The sequence below is a fragment of the Anolis carolinensis genome, unplaced genomic scaffold (genome assembly GCF_035594765.1).
Source record: "Anolis carolinensis isolate JA03-04 unplaced genomic scaffold, rAnoCar3.1.pri scaffold_9, whole genome shotgun sequence".
Lineage (NCBI taxonomy): Eukaryota > Metazoa > Chordata > Lepidosauria > Squamata > Dactyloidae > Anolis > Anolis carolinensis.
The window spans coordinates 24,979,361-25,002,915 of record NW_026943820.1 but is presented as its reverse complement, the minus strand read 5'-3'; the positions used below and the strand labels follow the sequence as shown (position 1 = coordinate 25,002,915).

General features: G+C 36.9%; 1 protein-coding gene across 3 annotated transcripts in view; it reads right to left on the bottom strand.

The window, feature by feature from the left end:
• Positions 1-23,555, bottom strand: part of plcg2 (phospholipase C gamma 2) — a 53,490-nt gene that overhangs the window by 11,236 nt on the left and 18,699 nt on the right. For all 3 annotated transcript variants that reach the window (XR_010000608.1, XM_003222969.4, XM_016994769.1), the window contains 18 exons: positions 21,810-21,953; positions 21,557-21,650; positions 20,430-20,477; positions 18,256-18,340; positions 17,460-17,543; positions 16,397-16,440; positions 15,302-15,374; positions 12,599-12,700; positions 12,217-12,335; positions 12,041-12,126; positions 10,581-10,701; positions 9,458-9,626; positions 8,246-8,350; positions 7,960-8,049; positions 5,759-5,937; positions 4,710-4,910; positions 3,551-3,670; positions 2,251-2,431 (listed from right to left, as the gene is read on the bottom strand). Coding sequence is in view for 2 of the 3 variants with exons in the window: in XM_003222969.4 (XP_003223017.1) it covers positions 2,251-2,431; positions 3,551-3,670; positions 4,710-4,910; positions 5,759-5,937; positions 7,960-8,049; positions 8,246-8,350; positions 9,458-9,626; positions 10,581-10,701; positions 12,041-12,126; positions 12,217-12,335; positions 12,599-12,700; positions 15,302-15,374; positions 16,397-16,440; positions 17,460-17,543; positions 18,256-18,340; positions 20,430-20,477; positions 21,557-21,650; positions 21,810-21,953 (2,045 nt within the window). In the remaining variant the exon portion in view is untranslated. The remainder of the gene's footprint in view (positions 1-2,250; positions 2,432-3,550; positions 3,671-4,709; positions 4,911-5,758; positions 5,938-7,959; positions 8,050-8,245; positions 8,351-9,457; positions 9,627-10,580; positions 10,702-12,040; positions 12,127-12,216; positions 12,336-12,598; positions 12,701-15,301; positions 15,375-16,396; positions 16,441-17,459; positions 17,544-18,255; positions 18,341-20,429; positions 20,478-21,556; positions 21,651-21,809; positions 21,954-23,555) is intronic.

Here is a 23,555-nt window from a genome sequence, read left to right as displayed (position 1 = left end):
AGTGTCCAGTAATAGAATAATAACAATGTATTAAATACAATTAAACATTGTATTATGTACAATAAATGAATATACATTTCAGATAAATTGTTACAAAGGACAATTAAACTGTTGCATTCACAGTATGATGAAAGGTAGTTACATTCACAATGGAGTAAACTTTGTTTATTTTCTTGTTTCTTCAAAAAAATGAGTAAACCTCTGATCCACAACCAGTTATAGTCTTCATCTGGTGGTAGGGTCTGAAACTATTGGGTAACATTAATACAACTGTACAAAGTGTTTTCTGGCTTAGTAAAATTAATACATACTGCTTACTTTTGTTAATTAGTTCAAACAATTCAAGAACAATTCAAATTTACTCCATTGTGAATGTAACTAGCATTCATCATACTGTGAATGCAACAGTTTGATTATCATTTTATATCAATTTATTGTACATAATACAATGTTTAATGATATTTAATACATTATTATTATTCCATTTGTGGACACTTGTTATTTCCAAGTAAGTGCCAGTCAGTTTTGTTTAGCACAGTTTGCTGCCTCATTTTCAACCCCTGAACTAGAATCTGAATTGCTCATACAGTGATGGACAACAACTTTAATTTTCTTAAAACGAAGATCATTAATTTTGCTTCACATGATGTAGAAGTTTGAAGAAACATTTTTCTACTGCTGCTGCATGCATGTGTTTCCTCTTTGCCAAGCTATGGCACTACAAAACAAATTATTGCTGAGGGAACTTCCCCAATGGTCTTGCCACTCACGGCTTACTATTTAACAGCAAGTCACATTCAGGTAGCTGATGGTGGTTGCACCTGGGCACACTAGTCTAGGACAGCTTCTTCAAACATTTTCAACTTGCGACCCTTTTTGCCCAAGAAATTTTTATGTGAACATGGGTAAATAAAATATGCACACATTCAATTTTTTTGAATATCAGAGAATTAAACTGGAGGACGAATTGTACCACAATAACAACAATTCGTGCATTCCTAAGTTCCAAGTACGTAAAGCCACAGTAAAAAAACCAGCTGTCCTCAGTATCTGCTGGTGTTTGGTTCCACAACCACAGTGGCTATCAAAACAAATGAATGCTCAGATCTCATGATATAAAAAGGTGCAATAAAATGTCCCAAATATAAGATGGTAAGATCAAGCTGTGGGTGGTTGAATCTGTAGACAAAGGCCCATCCCAATGCAAGCCAATTTCTGTAAGAAGATGAAAGTGTAAAAAAAAATCAGATTTTCTTCAAACAAGAGGGTTGGGGAGAAGGAAGGGCAATAAATGACTGGAGCATCTGGCCTGGGATTCCTTCTCTTCTTCCCTCTTAGTCTTGATATACTTCCTTTGGATATAGAGGGCCAACTTAATGGTCAGTGCCTTTAAGTCCAAATATGTTATTGAACTTCAGCTCCTTTTACTTTTGATTACACTATGTAACAAAATTTGAAAAAAAAATGTTCCTAGTTTGAAAGTGTTATTTAAGCCTTGTTTACAAATTCAAACTCCACTCTCCTGACTAAATGAAGCCTTCTAGATGCTACTGTATCACAGTTCTCATCAGCTCTAGTCATAATGTCTAATGATGAGGAATACAGGAGTTGTAGTCCAGCCTCTGGAAAGTCACGTAAAATGACATGGCAGCCCAGATTCAGCCCATGGGCCCTCAAGTTTAACACATGTGCTCTAGGAGATAGACACCAACATGAACAAAGGTGGAGGGTGACACAGCAGGATCATGTCTGATTCAGTCTGATCCTTGGTCCTGATTGGACACTGGCACCATCACCTTTTCTTTTATGATGGATTACGCCCGTGTTACTGCTGCCACCACTGCTATCCAGCCATGGAGCTGCACCCCCCCCCCCTCCATTTCTGACTTAAACAAAGATATCTGCAATCGGGGCCATAGCCAGGGGGGGGGTTAAAATTTCAACACCCCTCCCCCCTGAAATGTGTCAGGTTAAAAAAAGACCTGGTTTACTCATAAATTGGTTAACTAGTTAAAATTCATGAGTAAAACAGGTTTGGAAAGGGGAGGGTTGAACCCTTTGGGGGGGGGGGGAATTGAACCCTTAACACACACACACACACACACACACACACCCCGGCTACAGCCCTGCCTGCAATGCCAGCAGCTCAGATGGCAGCAGCGGTGACAATACAAAAAAGGCAAAATGCAGGCCGCTCCAGTTCCTTATGGATATCGTGTTAGTCCCTTAGTTAAAGAGATTAATACTTGCCATGCTGTAGCGTCCCAGCAGCTCCTCTGTTACAGGATAGCGCAATTTCATTTTCCTGTACAAAGGATGCTTCTCATAATAGTTCACCAACTCTACTAAGCTCTCAAAGTAAGCTGACGTTCCCAAGACAAACAGGCGTCCTTCTTGCTTGATCAGGCAGTGCTTCACCTTTCCCTCAGCTCTGTGGAATTAGGAAGTCCTAGCGTTTGAAAAATGCCAAATGGGCAGCGCAGTCACCCTTCACATTTTGGAAAGAAAAGGTAAGCGCTTGCTATTTGAGTCAAGGCTTTTGCAGAATGTAGATCCCATCAAGATTTGTATTTCCTGATTGGGAAAGATAGGTCTCAGGGCATACAGGACTTCTCTCGTACAGAAAGTAAGAATTACTATTCACGAATCCTTCTCTAATGTAGGCTTTTAACATTTATTACATTTCTATCTAGAGAGAAAAACATTTCCCATGCTACATGATCATTCAAATCTCTACTATCTTTGCTCCTAACCTTGTTCCACCAGCCATAGCGAGCAGAACATAGTAAGGGTTTGATACAATCATGTTTCCAAATTAGGTGCTTAACAGTGTTTGTTGGGATTTGGATCAAAGCAGATTCAGTAGAACTATTGCCCCAATTTGATGCAGAAATTGGTGTTTCCTTTCTGCAATTTTGCAGAACGGAAACACAGAAGGGCCCATCTTATCTAATCTTCCATGCAGTAATGTGAGGACTGCAGCACTCCTGAAAGACACCAACCTCTTTTTGAAGGCCTCCAAAAGTCCATGGTGAAATAGTTATTGCAGTAGAGATGTTGCTCCTAAGCTCATGTGTGATCCCTGTTCTAGTCACTAGAGCAGCAGAAAACAAGTTTGTTGCCCCTCCTACAAAGCCTCCCTTCTGACAAAGATAGTTACACCATATCACCTCAGTCCTTTCTCTTTCCCAAGCTAAACATATCTAGTTCCTAGACACTGTCTTTTGTATGCTCTACTAATAGCCTGCATTTTATTTTATTTTGAAGTCATATGATCTGAGCAAGTATGCTGTCTGAAAGTTTAATATTTTTATATCTTCCAAGTGCAGCTGCTTTGAGGTCTCTGACCAATTAAGTGGCCTTGGCTCCTTACTTGCTTTATATGTTCATCACTCATTCGTATAGAGCTTAACTTCTACTTAAACTTCACCAAGAACTTGCTTCTGGTTCTTGCAGAAAGCCACTTAAAGGGCCACTCCTGCAGGACCCTCACACCAAAACCTGCCCTGTAGCCCTGTGTCTTGTCGAGTTAATGAAGTTTGTATCTGACCTGAAGGTCATAGCATAGGACTCAGGTTCATCTCTCTTCCTTATCAAAAAGGCTCCATCCCTAGGAATTCGCATCAGCATATCTTCTGCTTCTCCACGGCTCAGGTTACTGTAGTACCAACTGTAAAAACAGAGGGAGAGGCAGTCGCAAAGTTCAATGTAAGTCCATTGAATTCGTCTTGCATAATTCCATTAAAAACAGGTAGCAATATCAACATTGAGAAAACCACATGAATAATGCATACATTTCCTTCCCTTTTGTGATTAACAAAACAACTTATTCTAAATGCTCTGGCTTTGCAGAAGTGACTGACTTCCCATTCAAAAAAATTAAAGACAAAAGAGGGACAGATTCATTTTGTCTCAAGTAAACCGTTGGAAATAGTAACCTCCCAAGCCTCTCACTTAGTTGTGTGTGTTGTTGATATATATATTTGCTAACCTGTATTCTATGTGTACACTGATTTTCCAGTTTGACTGTACCTTTTTGGTGTGGGAGGGGTTATAGACATGTGATTGTACTGAGCATATTCAGACTCAGTATTCAGTTTTGCATTAGACCTCAGTGGAGGTGGATGCATGTATGTGTTTTCTCTTCAATGGAAGCAAAAGTATGTATCCAAACCTCAGTGGAGGTGGATACATGTTGTTTGGACTTCATATAAGGAATTGGAGTGTTTGTGTGGGTGCTTTGAAGCTGCAATGTCATTCAATGCTAATCAAGGTGATTAATTACAACATTAACACTTGCCTCAAACAGACAAGAGTTCTTTCTCCCGCCCTGGACCCTCCACAGATATATAAACCCCACCTTCCTAGTTTCCAACAGACCTCACAACCTCTGAGGATGCCTGCCATAGATGTGGGCGAAACGTCAGGAAGTAATGCTTCTGGAACATGGCCAGACAGCCAAGAAAACTCACAGCAACTCAGTGATTCCAGCCATGAAAGCCTTCAACAACTAATCTTCAAACTCTCTATTTTCAGATGCCCAAAGTCAAAATACACATTTAGTGCCAACTATTATGGTTAGTTAGGATTCTCTTGCTATGTCTCTTGCTATGCCACCATAAGCCACAGGAAATGTGACCAAAACAAAAGTAGCTGCATTTAAAATAGCATTTCACTCCACCCTAGAATTTCCTTTTGGCTCTACGTACCTCTTATTTTCATGAGGCTTGGGGTTAGGCACAGCATCAGTCAAGCGCAGTTCAAACTCCGCACAACGCAAATGTGCTTCTTTATAATGTTGGACCAGGTCACAGATGTTATCAAACGTGAGGTTATCTGTCAGGTAGTACTTTATGATGTCTCCATCAGTTGAGGAGCGGATGCGGCAGTGCTGGACTCTACCTGATCTCCTACGAAACACGGGGAAGAAAGCAGTTAAGTTTTCTAAAATCTTGGGGAAAGACAGCATTATGGAAAACAGAATTGCTCAAAATATGTAGGGCAGGATGACGAATTTGTGGTGCACAGTGATTTATGGCATTTGTTGCTGTCAAGCCTGAAAATGTATCCATGTTTTTGACCTGCCACATGCCATTGTGAGCCAAAATAGGACTTTCAAAACAGAAAAAAAAGCAAAAAGGGGGAAGGAAATTGATAGAATAATGGAACATTTGGCCCATGGCATACTGTCCATTAACTATAGTTAAGAAATAGGGACGGTATTTGCTTTAGGCCGAGACATGACATACATTTAGGTCAAAGGATACAGAACATGTATTGCCGTTTTAAAGACAAACAACCCTTCCATTTTTATTTTTGAATTTATCTATGCTTAAGAACAAAGCAGATAAAAGGAATGGATTAAAACATTGTTTGGATCCTTCAAACACGGTATCAAAGCCATCTCAACTACATTGGTTTTAACCATAACGTTGCCAAATGAAATCAATATACCCCAACACTCATTTTACTGAATAATAATAATAATAATAACAACAACAACAACATTATTCTTATATCCTGCCACCATCTCCCCTAAGGGACTCGGGGCAGCTTACAGGCAGCATAAAGTGCCTAAAAACAAACATAAAAGTGAACATAATATAAAATACAATAAAATAAAACACATGCAGCATATAAAACATATAATTTTCACTGACAGATTTCTGTATAACTTTCTTCAGCATACAATCACGTAATTCTTGCTGAAAACCAGAAGAAGTCAATGTTAAAAAGAGATATCCAGCCATCTTGTTACCAGAAAGACAGTGTGTAGTCATTAGGGAAAGCTTCGCTCTCTCTCACTAAGAACGTCCCGTCCTTGCCGCCCATTTCAGCACAATATTCCTGGAGCAGCTTTTCTGCAGTTGTCCTTCCTTCTTTCATTTTCCCATGGAACCATTTCTCGCCATAGTGGAGCTCTGTACACTTCACGTCCTGTAATATTAAAATGAATACAGAAATTTGGCATTTTTTAATTTGCTATTAATAGAGGAAGCTGGCAGTGAGTGGAATCTTTGCATGTCTCATCAGGAACACAACATACTTTGCTCCAATCACTGGCCAAGAGAACAGGAAGATCCCATTGGGCTCCTGTCAAGGTTCTCACCCCACTTAAAGGATTTCATGGAAATTTTAAAGAGAGACAGTCCACATCACAACACAACATGTGGTGTGATGATTCTGTAAGAACCCCAACTTTCATTGTCTCCTGGTATGAATGGATGCAAAGGGTTTACTTTATAATGTTGTCATGGATACAAAGTGATCAAGAGACCAAGTGTGACCCAAAAAGTCACCAGTTCCAACTTAGCCTCTGCATGAGCTCACCAGGTTATGAGAGCATCTTTCATTTAAAAAAAAACTCATTTAAAATGAAAGCTCAGTTTAATACAGGTATACTGAGCTTTATACCTACAAACTTTTAAAATATTTTATGCAAATATATTTAAGGGTGTTGTGTGTTGTGTGAGTGGCAGATCTGAAAAATCAGGAAAAGTTTTCTCAGTTTCGACTTCTGATTTACCAGTATAAATATCAAAGGAAGTAATATACTATATTTATTATTGTAGGTGACTTACATGACCCAGGGAATGCAGGTCATCTTGTACAAAACAATCCACAAAGCCTATTTGAGTGGCATCGTGCTCCTATTTAAGATTTACTCGGACTCTGCAATGCAGTTCACCGTTATGGATGACTCTTCCAACTTAAACAGTTTTACAGAAAATGACCAAACAAAAACTTGGCTCTTGCCCTAATCTGATAGAAGCCTGTCCTATGTGTGAACTGGGTGATCCCTGGCTGTTAACTATGCTTCTAAGCTGCAATGACACTCCCTTAAGTTAAAAGGCAGCATGATTTCTTGTAAGAACTGACTGTTCACTTTGCCAGCTTGTTCAGGGAATATATGAATTTCAAGTGTAAATGAGTCCCTTTTCTTTTTGATACAAACTAGAACTGATTTAAATATCCCTCTCCTCTGTAGCAGAAGGCCACTTTGATGTCCAGTTTCAAGGTTTTAAATTAAATACTTTAACTAAACAAAGTATTCATAATATTATATTGTAATACGATATAATACTAATAATACAATATAATAATATTAATTATATATCATATTTTACATGTAATATTACTAATAATATTACAATATGTTGATACAGTACACTATAGTAATTTGTTACCAGTATTGTACTATACTAATATAATATTGTATGTAAATTTAATTTGTAAGCCGCTCTGAGTCCCCTTTGGGGTGAGAAGGGCGGCATATAAATGTAGCAAATAAATAAATAAATAAATAAAACTCTTAGAATAAAATTCTACATATTCAAGCCCACATTTGGTTTTGCAATAGGTCACTATATTCCAAGTGCATGATTCTAGCTTCCTGCTGTCAAGTACACTTATAGGAATAGTATAGGAATTTTAGTTTTAAAATCAACCTGAAAGCCCTGGGTTGACTTATTCACAGATCAATATAAGTACTGTCCCTTTACTCATATCAGCCTTCGACTTATCAATTGGTCATATCAAAATCCATAATTTTGGCATCACAACCTGCCTTGGATTTACACATGTAGTCAACTAATAATAATAATAATAATAATAATAATAATAATAATAATAATAATAATAATAATTTTTATTTATATCCCGCCCCCTCTCCCAGAAGGGACTCAGGGCGGCTTACAGCAAATAGCAGTTAAAACAATAAAAAAAACCCAACCACCCCCCCCCCCCCAAACAATAGTACATAGGTCAAATTAACAAAACTTGACTATATACGGTAACTGTCCTAATAACAACTATCCTCTTGGAGGAAAATTATTAATATAACATTCTAATGTCTCATCAATATATACAACAAAATTAGAAATTAGAAAATGCCTTGAAGGAAAACAAAACACACAAAAATCCCAAATGAAAATAATCTCACGACTAAAATTTTAATACCTTCAATGGTTCTTCTTCATTGTTTTGTTCAATGTCATCACTAAAAGAGAGCTTTTCATGGGCTATAGCACAATAATGGCGAGTCCATTTCTAGAAGGCAAAATTCAGTGTTAGCCTCTCCAAAATCACTATGAACAACAAGGATATGGTTACAACATTCTCATAGTCCCTCTTTGACCAAAGTCTCCAGGATTAATTTAATGTATATGAGACTCTCTGACCTAAGTAGCAGAAGCCAACCTTACAAAGCAAACACTAACACAAGCATAAAGAACAGACTGTTCACCTGGTCTATGGTGTCCCACATGTAGAGTTCTCCTTGTTGCTTTTTTTCTTCTTTCTTGTCTTCTGTATTGACATCTACATCACCTTTTGGCCCTAGTTTTTTATGCTAATATAAAATGAAAGACAGACAACAATTATCAATATCTCAGGTGATTTATCCAACAGTTCTAGTTTGGTTTCGCTGTTCTACATTCCTTTTGCATCCTCTAATCTGGACAACCAATTTCGATTCAGATTCACCATGCCTACACAAACATGGCGTAAAGCTTTATGGATTAATCATTCATATTCATCATTTTGTTTTTATAAAATTAACCATCTTTAGAAACATAGTGTACCCAAATTACTGGGCAGCAGGATGTTTTATTGAAGGCACAAAAAACTAGGTAAAAACTTATTTGTTCAGTGAAAACTTCTACTTTGAATTGATAGGAAATGGGAGGGTTTTAGTCCACTTTGTTCACTAACAAACAGAACCCTGGGGACAAAATGTATTGTAAAAACCTATTGCTGCAATTTAAAAAAATGTTACTTAATGAGCAACCCATCTATTTGCTAAACCAACGCAGTTGAACTTTTCAAAGTGTGAATTCAAAAGGCAAGTTTCCTTTGTGGCTCCAAATGAACATTTTCCATTTCCAGGATTTGTTAAGGAGCAACCCATGTCTGTCAACATGTACGCTGGCTGTTCAAACTGGAATCATTTAGATCAGACGAATTGTTTTATGTCAGGTGACACTACAAAATGAAAGTCCTCATTCCAAATGTTCCTTCTCATTCTGGTCAAAAAAAATCTGGCTTCTAGCTTCCCAGAATTTAAGGAGTGTTACTTTGCTTTAGTTGCAATTGTGTGTCACATCAATACAGCCTCCATAGTATCAAATTCAGCATATCCACAGGATATTCAACATGAGCTCCACCAAGGATTAATCGCTATTTTAATTCAGACATGCAGGATCCTTTGATCCCACTTGCCAGTGGTCTGTCAAGTTTACAAGGCTAACTGGAGATCAATAGAGACTATGCATTCTGTGGCTGGCTTTTCATATCAAAATGAAGCGGGGAAACACAAGCCTTTCTCTAGGCAACTCTTCTAGACTGTGCGATATAGCAACCAATTAGACATGTCAGAAGCTGCCATTTCAATTAGTCACAAAAGAAAGGTGGGCTAGAAACACTTTCTAGTACATTTTGTTCAGCAAGTTAAACTTACCTTGATGATAAACTTTTCCTTCAACTGAGTTGGCGAGGGCAGCTGATCAGCACTGGCTTCAACAGGTTTGGTGAGAAGTTGATCCCCAAGCACCTCCCTGAACACTCGGGCAATGTGGCGTTGTTGCTCCACGCTGCAGTGCTCCTCGATGGACAAAATCACTGGGTACCTTAAGTAAAGAAAACGAAGACAAAACATAATAAAAGATCAGGCAAAAGGTCCATCTGCTTTAGCATTCCTATTTGCACAGAGGCCAGTCAGACACCCCTGGGAAGTCCTTAAAAAACATACCGTTTATACTTGAGTATAAGTAGATTTAAATATAAGCTGAGGTACCTAATTTTACCACAAAAAAACTGGGAAAACATATTGACTCAAACATAAGCCGAGGGTGTGAAATGCAGCATCTACTGTTAAATTTCAAAATAAACATAGATACCAATAAAATTACTTTAATTGAGGCATCAGTAGGTTAAATGTTTTTGAATATTTACATAAAACTGTAATTTAAGAAAGAACTGCCCAACTCTGATTAAACCATTATTCTAATCTTCTTAAATGTAAATGTGCTTACATATCCTTCCAATAATAAAAGAGTAAAATAAAAGGCCACAAATCCCTTAGCTTTCTTTTTTAGAGGCTTGTAGAGATTTGGACTTGATTGTCCACAACCGAAACTAGTACACTGTTTATTCAACTCCAATGTCTTCTAGTTTCATGGGCCAAAAACCCTTCTTAAAAACCAGGCTGTAGCCTTATTCCTGCCCCAAGGCTGTATCCAATGCATTGTAGATGGACAAGAAGGATATGAGTGGTCTTTAGACTTCCCAAAAGGTTCTTTGATTAACATCAAAACTCTTATTCCCCTGAACCCCTAGGTTCTGGTCAATAAATGAACGTCACAGAAGGAACGCAGCTAAATGCCTGGGGTCATACTGGAATCCAATGCAGGGATTCTCTATGGAAACTAAGCACCTCCTATACAGATGATATAGTCTCGATCACTCTATAATGTTCTTGGGAGATTTTAAAAGCAGAGTCTAGAAAGGATTATCTTCTGACAATAAATTAGGCACAAAATGCAATTGTATTAGTAGGAAAATATCTTAATTAAAATACCTACTCAGACGTGACAAAAGCATGCTCCTTGATGGCTTGCACAACATCGTCAAATTTAATTTTCGTTGTCCGTGTCCATCCATGATAAATGATGGGTTTCCCATCTGGACCGTCCCAGCAATCCACTATATGCAATTAAGAAACCATTGAAGTAATATATTCAGCTGTATTCAACTACAGTACTTAAATATTTAATTATAAATATTAGAACTAGGCACTTATACATGAGAAAGTTTGAATGACAGTTGAATGAAAGTTTGAATGAAAGTTTGAATGACATTGCTGAAATAAGAATCTCTCCATGTTAGCAATTCATTTTCTACAAATAATTTTTGGGTTGCTGTGAATTTTCCAAACTGTATGGCCAGAACTTTCTAAAGATAGCATTTTGAACTGTGTCAATGTGAACAAAATATTTCCTTTCCCAAACAGCTGTCTCATTCTAATGGTCTTGGTTGTAGAAGCTAGCTTTGGTTTGAAGGGGAATTCCATTTGCTTCCTCCTATGTATATGGGCTTTTCAAGTGGCCTAGACAAGAACACCAGAGAAGTTTTGACCCATGAAAAATGCAGACTCTAGTGAACATTCACCACAATGTCTGTAATGAATACACTGTGTAACACAATTTTTGTTCCTGGGTTATAAATATCATTTCCTAATTGGTTCTATAATAAAAATATGGAAAATGTTTTGTTAACATGCAAAAACTTTGTTTCTGCAGGAGGGACATCTTACAGCACATTTGGTTCTAGTTTTTTCAATGAATATTTCATAGAATCTCAACCTAGTTTGCGGCAGCTACAAAAATGAAGTTTCTGGAGTATAACAACTATTTTCAAAGTAAGTGCCACATAATTAATCAGGAAATAACACACACAATTAAACAGGAAATAACACTTGCAAACCAGGAACAGAAAAAATTCAAATTTTGTTCTATATTGATATGGAGGGCCATGATTTGTTCAATGATTGTGACCAGGAAAATGAGAAGAAATCACAAAATAGCATATAGAGACAGTCTCCGAATTACAAACATCCGACTCACAAAAGCCTCATAGTTAAAAATGGGGGTGAGACAACAGGAAGTGAGAGAAATCTACTCCTCGGAAGGGAAATTCACTCCTGAAAGTTATTATCATGGGGAAAAGGTGTCTCCACAGAAGCTTTCTCTCTAATCTTTGTTTCCACAAAAAGCCTAATTGTTTTGTGTATTGTCGAAGGCTTTCATGGCCGGAATCACTAGGTTGTTGTGAGTTTTTCAGGGTGTACGATGTAGGATAGAATGCTGCTGGAATATGGCGGTACACCCCAAAAACTCACAGCAACCCAGTATCTGTTCCAACTTACAAATAAATTCAAGTTAAAAAGAAACCCACAGAACCTATTTTGTTCGTACTTTGGGGACTGCCTGTACTCTAGCAATACCCTCCAATAATTCTCTCAATGGGTATACAAAATGCTTACACTCAATACACCGGCATCCCATTCGGAGGCACCTGATATATGCTTCAGGGGACGATTCACTACGAAGCTGGTCTCCTGTGAGGTATCTAGGCCATAGAGAATAGCATTCAAAGGTATAATGCAGTTTATAATGTTACAAAGAATAACCATTCCTTTTGTTAAAAAGAGCAACTTACGTATTATGTGAGGAAGAAATCCAGTAGTGGGACAAAGGATTATTCATGTCCTGAGGGTCAATTGCATCATACTTGTCATCCCAGATACTGTTTTCTTTTGAAAAAAGATAAGTAAGGAACTAGAACACATAAAGAAAGGAGAGCAAGACTGTAATTAACACAAAGAGAGGAAGAGAAACAACTCATCTTCCCAATATGTATCACAATAAAATGCGGGATAAAAATTAATTTAAACTACCTGTCTTCAATCAATGTAAAGAGGAGGACACCGAATTATACAGTTCTTTTTAGATTACGGTATCAGGTCTGTTTTTACATATTTATGGTAGAAATGTTGCAAATAAATAATAAATAAAATGTCAAAGAAAGCTAATTGTCTTACCTCATCAACATATAGAAAAGGCTCATCAGTTTCTCTCATGGTGTCATCTATAAATTTAGACATCCGTTCTCTTACTTTATTAAGATCTTGTGCCCATGTTTCCTAAAATTTCCACAATATACAGTTGTAACTCATGCCTATTTATATTAATTGATTTTTAATATTTTATTTATTTTAAAGCAATTTAATACATTTGTTATACAACAGACACATGGTGTAGAATACATCTCATAAATCTTTTTGTATCCACTGTTGCTTTCACGCTTATAAATATACAGTATCTCTATCCTTCATCCGCGTGCTCCCCTCCCCCCAAGCAACTTTTTAATATTCTCTGTCCAAAATTACATTTTCTCTTGTGGAGGTAACTTTCCATCCTTCTTTTTGAATCCTCTTTCAATACATTTTCCCCAGACATCATCAAAATCACTTTGTTTCCATGTCCCTCTTTTAACTCCAATTTCCATACTTCCTTATATCACCCTTCTATTTGTATATTTATTTCCCTTTTCCAATTCCTTGCGTTAAGCAGTCTTGCTATTATTAATTGATCTGATATCGCATCTTTTTCTTCTTTTTTTCAGATGTTTATTATTATATAATGATAATAAAGCTATACTAGGACTTCTTTCTATTTTAATGTTCATTATCTCCTCTATTTCTCTAAATACCTTTCCCCAAAAATTTACATTGCCACCACATATGAATATATGTTCCCGCTTCCTGGAATCCTCTCCAACGATTTTATAAATATTTTTAATGTATATTTGCTATTTTTATTGGTGTTAGATATACCACCTCCATATCAATTTATAATAACTTTCCTTTCAAATGTCTTTGTTTCCATAACTGTGACCACTCCATTTCTTTTATTTCCATCCCTAAATCTTCTTCCCAAATCTCCTTAAGAATGTTATTGTTTATTTTTCCTTCCTTATTTCAATTAACATCTTATATATTTTACTAGTTATTCCTTTCAAGTTTTTATGTTCATCTATATCTCTTACATTTTGTATTATCTGTTCAAATTGATTAAGTTTACTTCCATTTTATTATTTTTTACGCAGTTCTTGAACCATTGTTCTAATTGTAAGCAATGGAACCATGGATCTTAATAGTTAATACAATATTATACCTTTTAACAATTCTACATTTTGCCAGAGATAAAGGTATATGGTACTCCAAAAATTATTCAAGTAACTACAGTAATTCATTTTGACTAAAATGTATACCAAAATATAGAAAGCCACATTAAAAGGTAAGAGCTATATCAGGCATGGGCAAACTACAGCCCTCCAGGTGTTTTGGATTTCAACTCCCACAATTCCTAACAGCCGGAAGGGCCGGAGGGCCGAAGTTTGTCCATGCCTGAGCTACTTGCTTACAGCAAGGAGGATGTTAAAAACTATTGCCTCAAACGAGCTCTTAAAGGAATAGCAAGGCATTATTTGAAATCAGCTTCCTCATTTAGCCAGATATGGCTAAACAACTTGCAGTGAAACAACCTAGGCCAGGGGAACTTTCATCATTCATTCATGTAGTGCCTGAATGCATTCAAGATTTAAGTCAGACCAAAACTATCCCAAAGAACTAAATAAAGATATAATTTCCACATTATAAAGAGGTAATAGTTTCATACAGGATCAATAAATGGTGTTTCAAATAGTGGCAGCAAACAAGGAAGCATTAATACAAGAGAAAACACAGCAATACATTAAGTCAGATATATCCAGCATAAAAATCTGTTTACGCAACAGGAAGTGGCACAGAGTTCATGATATATGTAACACAGAATAGTGAAATATGCTAAAAACCCATCATTCCTTTTGCATGCACATCTGAGGAAATATATTTCAAAGAAATGTATTAAGATTGGACAGGACCCAGGGAGCATCTTATGTGTAGACTGTTCCACTGAGTATCCTTTATTTTGTCCAAATCCTCCCTCCAGCTGTACCTCTCATTCCACATCCTATTCCATTAGTTCTGCGGGTCAGACAGAAGATAGGAAAGCTCCACTGACCAGAAATATATGAGCTTTCCGATTACAACTCACAATTTTTGAGACTAACTCAACCAGAGAAATCAGCCGTAGTAGAGCACTTGATGAACCAACCTGGACACAGTATATTATTTGAGAACACAGAAATGCTTGACCACTCCAACAACTATCATGTCAGACTACACAGAGAAGCCATTGAAATTCACAAGCATGTGGATAACTTCAACAGAAAGGAGGAAACCATGAAAATGAACAAAATCTGGCTACTAGTATTAAAAAACTCAAAAATCAGAACAGTAAATAAGAAGCAACACTCTGAAAAGAGAAGTTCCAGACATGGGAACCAGGGGCAGCTAACGACTCTGAACAAAGGATGCCCCCAGGCAGGAAGAAGCCAGGAGAGGAAGCTATTTAATTAACTACAACATTCACACTGGCCTCCAACTGACAAAGAGTTCTCTCACCCTTGACTTTCAACAGATATATATAAACCTTCCTTGCTTAGTTTCTCCATACCTCACAACCTCTGAGGATGCCTGCCATAGATGTGGGCGAAATGTCAGGAGAGAATACTTCTAGAACATGGCCATACAGCCCGGAAAACATACAACCACCCCATGATCCCGGCCATGAAAGCATTCGACAACACAATGCCAGAAAAGTCTTGAGTCTAACTGCACAAGAGATCTAGGTCATCTCACCTGCTGTTCATGCAGCAAAAACCTCTGGAAGTCATGCAAATGTACTGCTGAAGCATCTGGACGATCTGTGTTGCTGTTAACAAAAGAAGACAGGGAAGGACAACCTTTTAAAGACTACTTTGGTGGAAAAACCCATAAAAGATCAAGTCAGGTAGGGCACAATGTTAAATCAAAGCCCAGTTGCCACAGATTGTACTCATGTTGCCTAATGTTTAGCTCATCTGCTTTTTACTCTTCCCTCTCCCTCCCATCCCTTCCCTTCGGGAGCAGTTGTAACTCGCTTTTAAATATTATTTTATCTGTCTGATCATGAAGTTGATCTGATTCAGTTCTTTGCACTTTTCTTTCCCTTTTACTCTGGCTCTCAGCTCTTTCCACTTTGAGTCCTAGTTCTCTTTAGAATATCTGTCTGTATATTTAATTCTCCTTTCAATAATAAAATCCCTGCAGCATATAGTCTGCTAAATATTCGTACTCATTTTTAATTTTCCATTTTCTGTGCTCTTTCCACCACTGGGAAACCACTGCTTGTGCAGCTTCTATAATATATTTTGTAATTTTGGCCCATTCTTTATTCCTGCCTTTACCTTCCATTTTTTGGGTAAAAAATGTTTTTGTTCAACTCTAATATTTCCTCCATCTCACTTTTTAAAATAAAAATAAAAATGTGTATACATTATCACGGTCCCACCACATATATATATGCAAGTTTGTTCCTTTATTCACCCAGAAATTTTGTTCATCCAGAAAAGCAGACAAAAATTCAGGAATTAATAATTTAGCATACTAAAGCCAGAAAAAAACCCTAAGAAGTTCTAATTTAAGACTAGATTACAAAATATGGTTTGCTTCTACACAATAAAAGCTACTCCAGGCATCAGATATCACACTAATCTATATGCAAATGAGAGGAACAAAGCTAAAGCAAACAGGCTGTCTACACCAGCATATGATGTGTACATTTGCCCATTAATAGGCCATGATTCCTGAGTTATAGTGACATCCAATATTTTAAGATTGTGAAAAACAGTCACTCTTTAGTTATATCTCATCGAATAACAATGAAATCCAAAACTGCATGAAAAGGCATCTCACCCCAGAAGAAACATAGTGGAATCTTTCTTGAAATCATCAAGAATCTAGGAAAGCAGAAGATAAAAAATAATGCATGTTTTAATGAATCAGAACATATATTGCCTGTAAAAGTGAAGTATGATGTCAACCAATTCTGCAGTCAAAGCTTGTTAGCAGTGGTTCCTCATCACCATCTAAATGTATTAAACATATTTTCCTTTCATAAAATTGACCTTTGGAGGCCACATAAACAGCCTTGGGCTGCATTTGTCCAGCCCTGTGGTGAAGTATGGTTTCATCTGTAGCTACAATGGAGATCCAAACTCATGGTTTGTTGGACTGGGATCATTATAACAGAGGTAGGTTAAGGTAAAAGTTTTCCCCTGACAATAAGTCTAGTGACCGACTCTGGGGGTTGGTGCTCCTCTCAATTTCTAAGCCGAAGAGCCGGCGTTATCCATAGACACCTCCAAGGTCATGTGGCTCGCATGACTGCATGGAGTGCCGTTACCTTCCTACCAGAGCGGTACCTATTGATCTACTCAACATTTGCATGTTTTCGAACTGCTAGGTTGGCGGAAGCTGGGGCTAACAGCGGGAGCTCACTACACTCCCCGGATTCGAAACACCAACCTTTCGGTCAGCAAGTTCAGCAGCTCAGTGATTTAACCCACTGCACCACCGGGGATCCATTATAACAGAACTAGGCCATAAATCTAGCCTAGCATGAATTTGAAAGGACAAATGCCAGCACTCCTGATTTTTAAATAAATAGATACAGGAGACACTGTGTTTAAAAAATAGACTTGAGGCATCTAACTATATCTATCTATCTATCTATCTATCTACATACATACATACATAAACAATTTAGCTACAATATTAAACAATACACAACACACACACAATATCCATTGATAGGACATTCCTGATTAAGCAAACCATACCACCCTTTTATAACTCTTAAAATATTACAGATTTGTTTTTCAATAACAGTTACTAATTCTTCCAAATCTACCAAACGGAAAGAAAAATGCCTAACAGAATGATCACTTATGTATTAAGATGTAAACTGCCCGTTTACCGATTTCTGTTGCTCAAACATAATTTTCTTGTAAAATAGATGGAATTGCTCAAAGCTAAGTTCTTCTTTAACAGCCTTTATTTCCTGTGAAAAAAGTAAATTATTAAGAGGTTTTTTAAAGAAAACATAACAAGAGTTCTGAAATAACACTATGTAACAAAATTTGAAAAATGTTCTGTTGCTGGTTTGAATGTTATTTCCTGTTTAATTGTGCAGTCCTTACTTTGGAAGTAGTTGTTCTACTCTAGAAACTTAGTTTTTGTTGCTGCCACAAACTATGTTGAATTGGTTAAGACTCTATGAAATATACATTAAAAAACTATCGCAAAATGTGCTGCAGGATGTCCTTCCCACAAAAACAATAATTTTGCAGTTTTCCATGTTTTTATGATAGAACCAAATAGGAAATGACATTACAACCCAGGAACGAATATTGTATTACATAGTGTAATTGTTGTAACTTCCCATATGAGAAACCCACCTACTGGCCACCCAAAGGGTCTCTAAGGGAAAGAGTTTCTATCTAAGAAAGAACCAAAATATCCAACTGTTCATTTTCATGGGTACCTGGTTATTCCGTATCTTGTAACACAAAGGATATGAATTTGGAAAATGTGATTTGTATTTAACATTAACAATTAACAATAAACACAATTTTTATCTGAACGCTGGGATACAAGATTTTATCTTCTGATTTTTTTTTGTAGCAGCAATTGTTTTGGAAAACAGTCACTTGTGACATAATGTACAAGTTGTTGTAATATACACAGCTCAAAAATGGTTAACACATACTTACTGCAAACTTATCTTTTAAAAACTTTATGTTGTTTACTTTGAAGTTTACAGATGGAAGCACAGTTTTTAGCTCTCGAAGGCTGATGCTGAAAGTTGAGAGAAAATAAGGAAAATTGAAAATTTTCTTTTCTTGAAGTTCAACACTATAGAAACAAGGTTTGTATTTCACCCACAGGCAACTTAAAGTTATTGGCTTAGAATATATACATGGGTGCATAGAAACCAGTATGTTTCCATGGCTAAATGGAGATTTGAAACCTCATCTCCCACTCTTCTAGAGCAACACTCAAACTACCAAGCCATACTGGGTGATACATTAAAGGCCAAACCAGACAAGATGGAGGCACATTCTTGGCATGTAGATAACAAATAGAAAAAAGCTGTCTCAAGACCAAGGTCATGCTTTATGACAGTGGTTCTCAACCTGGGATCCCCAGATGTTTTTGGCCTACAACTCCCAGAAATCCCAGCCAGTTTACCAGCTGTTAGGATTTCTGGGAATTGAAGGCCAAAACCATCTAGGGAAACCAGGTTGAGAATCACTGCTTTATGACTATATTTTCACCACACTCTTCTACATATAGGCTTTACTGATTTGATTTCACAAGCAAAATATTGTGGCGGAAATTACCAGCAAGCAAAAAGCAGACAATGCTGTTTTATACATGTTAAGAAAGTATGTTTGAAGTCGACAGTGTCTTCATTTAAACTGATTAACACCCATTTGTCTATACATTTGCCAAACTTTATTTACGAGTACATTGGAAATGTTCTACAAATGCAGCATTGAACTAACTTTCCTACTCCTGCATTTTCCATGATTTTGAGAATGTACCTTCTGTTTCAATTCCACTCTCACACTTTTCTTTTATTCCCATTAGGCAGGATCTGACTCTGCATTCAGCCTTGAACGTTAACCCTGTACCTCAAAAAAGTGTCACAAGGATCTTTTTCTGGTTAAATCAAGTTTCTACTAGAGTACAACAAGAGTGGTGCTGGGGTAGCTGTCTAAAATAACTTGGCAGAATCAACTTCTCTACTATTGCATGACAAATAAAACTACTTAGAATGCTACCCCTGCTCTCCTTTTTCTCACCATAAAAACATAAAATAGCTTGTATAAAGCTTTTCTATCCAAGGTTTCCCCACATGCATAACACTGAGGTGGGCTACTATAGGCTCATCATATAGGCCATGTTTTGACAGAGAGAAATGCCTCCAAAGTTTAAGGCAAAGAACCTTTCCAGCTCCATTATTTAAGATATGTGACACTTAGCCTGAAACTCTATGCATTTAAAACATGTGCCCCTATCACTCAACCATCTGGATTTCCACAATTTAAGCTGAATTCAAATTCTTTCTCCCTCCCCTATCCCCATTGTTTAGAAAGCAAGAAGCAGTGCCACTTTAATGAACTTTCAGAAGATATATCAGCTGTGTTGTGGTTTGGCATCCTAGCACAATACACTGAATTTGATTAAGATTGGATAGGACACATTCATGGCAGCTGAAAAGGCTTGGCTATCCTATGGATCTCCCATGCGTCACAATTCTTCCTTATTATGGTGTTTCTTATCTAAACACAGGTGACCACACAGTACTGTGAGCAGCTGTCAAAGAACATGCAGGGGTTGGCACTTTGCCCTTTCTTTGTTTATTTTTAAATTAACCTTGATCATACTAATTCTGCTGCTGAAAAAGAGGCCTCCTTTGCTTCTGTGCCTTGTTGTGTATCTCATGGAGCCAATGTTTACCGCATGGAAATGAGATACTCATTGATTGTAATCAAACTGGAATTCTTGGGGACAGAATTACTACTACAGCCTTCATGCTAAGCATAACCATGGGCTGTATTTACACTTGCAATGGTGCCTTTTTAAATCAGGAAAACAAATCCTGTATGTGAACCACTAGAGAAACAATACTCCTGACTTAGTTTAAAAGTTTGCAGACCATATCATGCCCTTCTATGCCATAAATTTCATACCCAGGGGAACAAAAAATAATCATGAACTTGAAGAGCAGATACTACCAACACTACTCAGGTCTGTTTTCTTTCTTAAAAGGTAATATCTGAGGTTTTTTAAGTACTGCTGACTTTACTATAATGAATACAATTAAAAAGTAGGAAAATAAACAAAACAGGTAGAAGTAAAGTTAAAAGAAAAACATTACCTATTCCTTCTGGATTGATCCACTGAGTAAATCAGCTTTCTGAGCCAGCTTTAAAAAACAAATAAAGCACAGCACTGATATGTTTCATGACAACTTGATCAAACTTATTCAGCCATTTCAATTTCTACAGCAATAAAAGGATACATTTTAAAGTCAGTTTTAATGAGAGAACGAAGACCAGATGTTTAAAGTACTTTATTCCTATTTCTATGCTTACCGCATAGAGACTCTATATATATAAGGCGGTCAGAATTTGGATGAATACTTCACTGTTCCCCAGTGTGTTCTGAAGATTTTGAAAACCTAATTCCCCATATAAAAATTCACCTGCAGGTCAAGCAGCAGTTTAAAAAGGGCAAATTTGGATCAGGAAATAACCACTATAGCCTCAATCCAAATTACATTCTTCAGCTACATTTACACTCCACAAACCACAAGGAATTCATGAACAGATCTTCCAGCACCCCTTTTAAGCCTTGCACATCTGTGTTGAGAGGCTAAGATTATATATTACATTTTAATGTGCATATTGTAGAAGCATTCCAAGCTACAGAGCAAAAGTCACAGTGTGAACAACAGAAATAGATTTTTTAAGAAATAATTTTTATTAATAGATTTTTGCAGCACAGATTTTTTTTATCATGTCAGAAGCAAACTGAGAACATACTGCAAGTCGTTTCTGGCATGAGAGAATCGGCCATCTACAAAGACTTTGCCGAAGGATGCCCGGATGTGTTACCATCCTGCTGGGAGGCTTCTCTCATGTCCACGGATGGGAAGCTAGGGCTGACAGCAGGAGCTCACCCTGTCTCGTGGATTCGAACCGCCAGAACCGCCAACCTTCAGGTCAGCAGTTTAGCCGGCACAAGGGTTTAGCCCACTGCACAGATAGAGAGTTGTGACAGGTTGTTAATCCATGCTGAGTGCATCAATCAATGGCACAAACAGATTTCATGTGCAAAATAATTTTGATGCACAATCACTGAGTCTATAAATTAGCAACTCCCATTATTCAGCACAGTATCTTCCACTAGCTTTTGTTTTTCTGACTATAAAAAAAATCTACCAAATTCCAAATTTCTTGAAACCCAAACATATGAAAAACAGAACACTTTTCTTCCACATACCTCTCTGTAATTGCTGGTGTGGAAGCATTCATGGCTTCTTGATGTAAAATAGTCAAACCACACAGCCACCTCTCAGCATCATCCTTGGAATCAGCTGTAAATTAAATGGATATCAAATCAGAAAAAGGATCTCCAGTTACAACATTTTGTCAAAGTATATCAAAGTTTTCCAGCAATTCTCCCATTGTAAAACTTTAAGCCCCGATTCGATGTTTAAAAAATTAAGGGATTAGGTCAAAGAAGACAGATTTACCTACTAAACTCAAGGTGTTGAGAACAAACTGAGTACCATAGAAAATAGTGAAACAGTGTTCATCTTTTTGTCGTATTGCTTTCCCACGCTCAAAATCCTTTGCATTTTTTCCTGGTCTGATTTCCTTTATTTCCATCAAATCCACTGAAGAAAAAAGAAACAGAAAATAAGCTTTCTGCAATAATACATTGCAGAAAGATCAGCCACTAATTTTGCATTTTTTAAGAATCAAAGGAACAGGATTATTTGACTTTCAGTACATAAACACAGTGGAGAAATTTTAAAAGATTCAAATATTACTCAGAAAATTAAACCTGCTAAAGCACTTCACAATGCAATAAATGCATGTGATTTTATTTTGTTATTTTAATTTTCCCTGCATCCTACCTGCATTAAGAGGCAGTATACAAACTATAATAAGTAATAGATCAACCTTTCCTTTTCCCTAAGCATGCATTACAAACACTTTAGAACCATGGATACATTTCCCAGAAGGGGGAAAATTCATTTCATCCAAGACAAAAGAAATGTGCTTTCTTCTGATAAAATACTTGTTCAAAAACCGAGGAAGTGGTTTTATTCTGCTTTGCAGACTGGATACAGGAACAAGTGGCTCTTCCTATTTCTTGACAGGTCAAGGGTTATGATTAAATGTTCAGTATACCCAGCAAAGAGCTATACATCTGTTCCTCTAATGGGTTTATTGTCATCTCGCATTCCTGACAAAGTAACTTTTCCAGTTTGTTAATCTAAATTATGCCCTGGTGTGTACATAATGTAGCTATAAAAACAACTAAGAGTACTTGGTTTTTGTAAATCAACTCTGTTAACTTTACCAAGAAAAACATCAAATAGCATTTAATGGGATATTGGTGACATTCTTAAATATAATTGCTGCCTTAAACATAGAATAATTTTGCCGTCTTTCTTTGCTCCCTGTTGCATACAGAGAGGAGGGCTCTTCACACTATTGTAGACCCTTCTTCTCGTTCATAAACAAATTAATCAAGGAAAAAGAACAGCAATAGAGAGGAAAAAAACGGGGTCAGAAAGGACTTGCTATTTCAACTACACTCCCTCTTGAACATTTTCAATAGACCAAAGCCTACTAATATCAGATATACAAAATAGCCATATTGGCACTTGCCCTTAACTCAGCAGTTGGGATTGGGCATTCTGAGTTAATAGAATGCTACAATGACACCAGAATTCTTACTAAATTTCTGCGATACACTGCAGATTATATATTTTCATAGTGACAAGACTCACAGCAACGTTAGGATACATTAAGAAAGAGCCATGATCTGCTTTTTATTAGATGAATTTCCAAATGCAGTTTTCAAAAAAAAAATTTAAACATTGAGATTTTTAAAAATATGATTACCAAGGAAAGTAAAAAAGAAAGGAGTGAGGAGAGAGAAAAAGAAAGAAAATACACATAATTATAAAATGGAGTGCAGGAGCTAACTGAAACATATAGAAGGGAACAAGTAGCTTAAAAGTGAATTATTAGGCAAAACTATGGCTGAAAGAATAGAGAATTAACACTACACTTAAAATAATGCTTCACCCAATTTATCTACTCACATCTAATGAGGTTCAAGTTATACAATGAAAGAAAGGGAAAGACAGGGTTGTTGTATGTTTTCCGGGCTGTATGTTTTCCAGGCTGTGTATGTTCCAGAAGTATTCTCTCCTGACATTTCACCGACATCCATGGAAGGCATCCTTAGAGGTGTGAGGTAG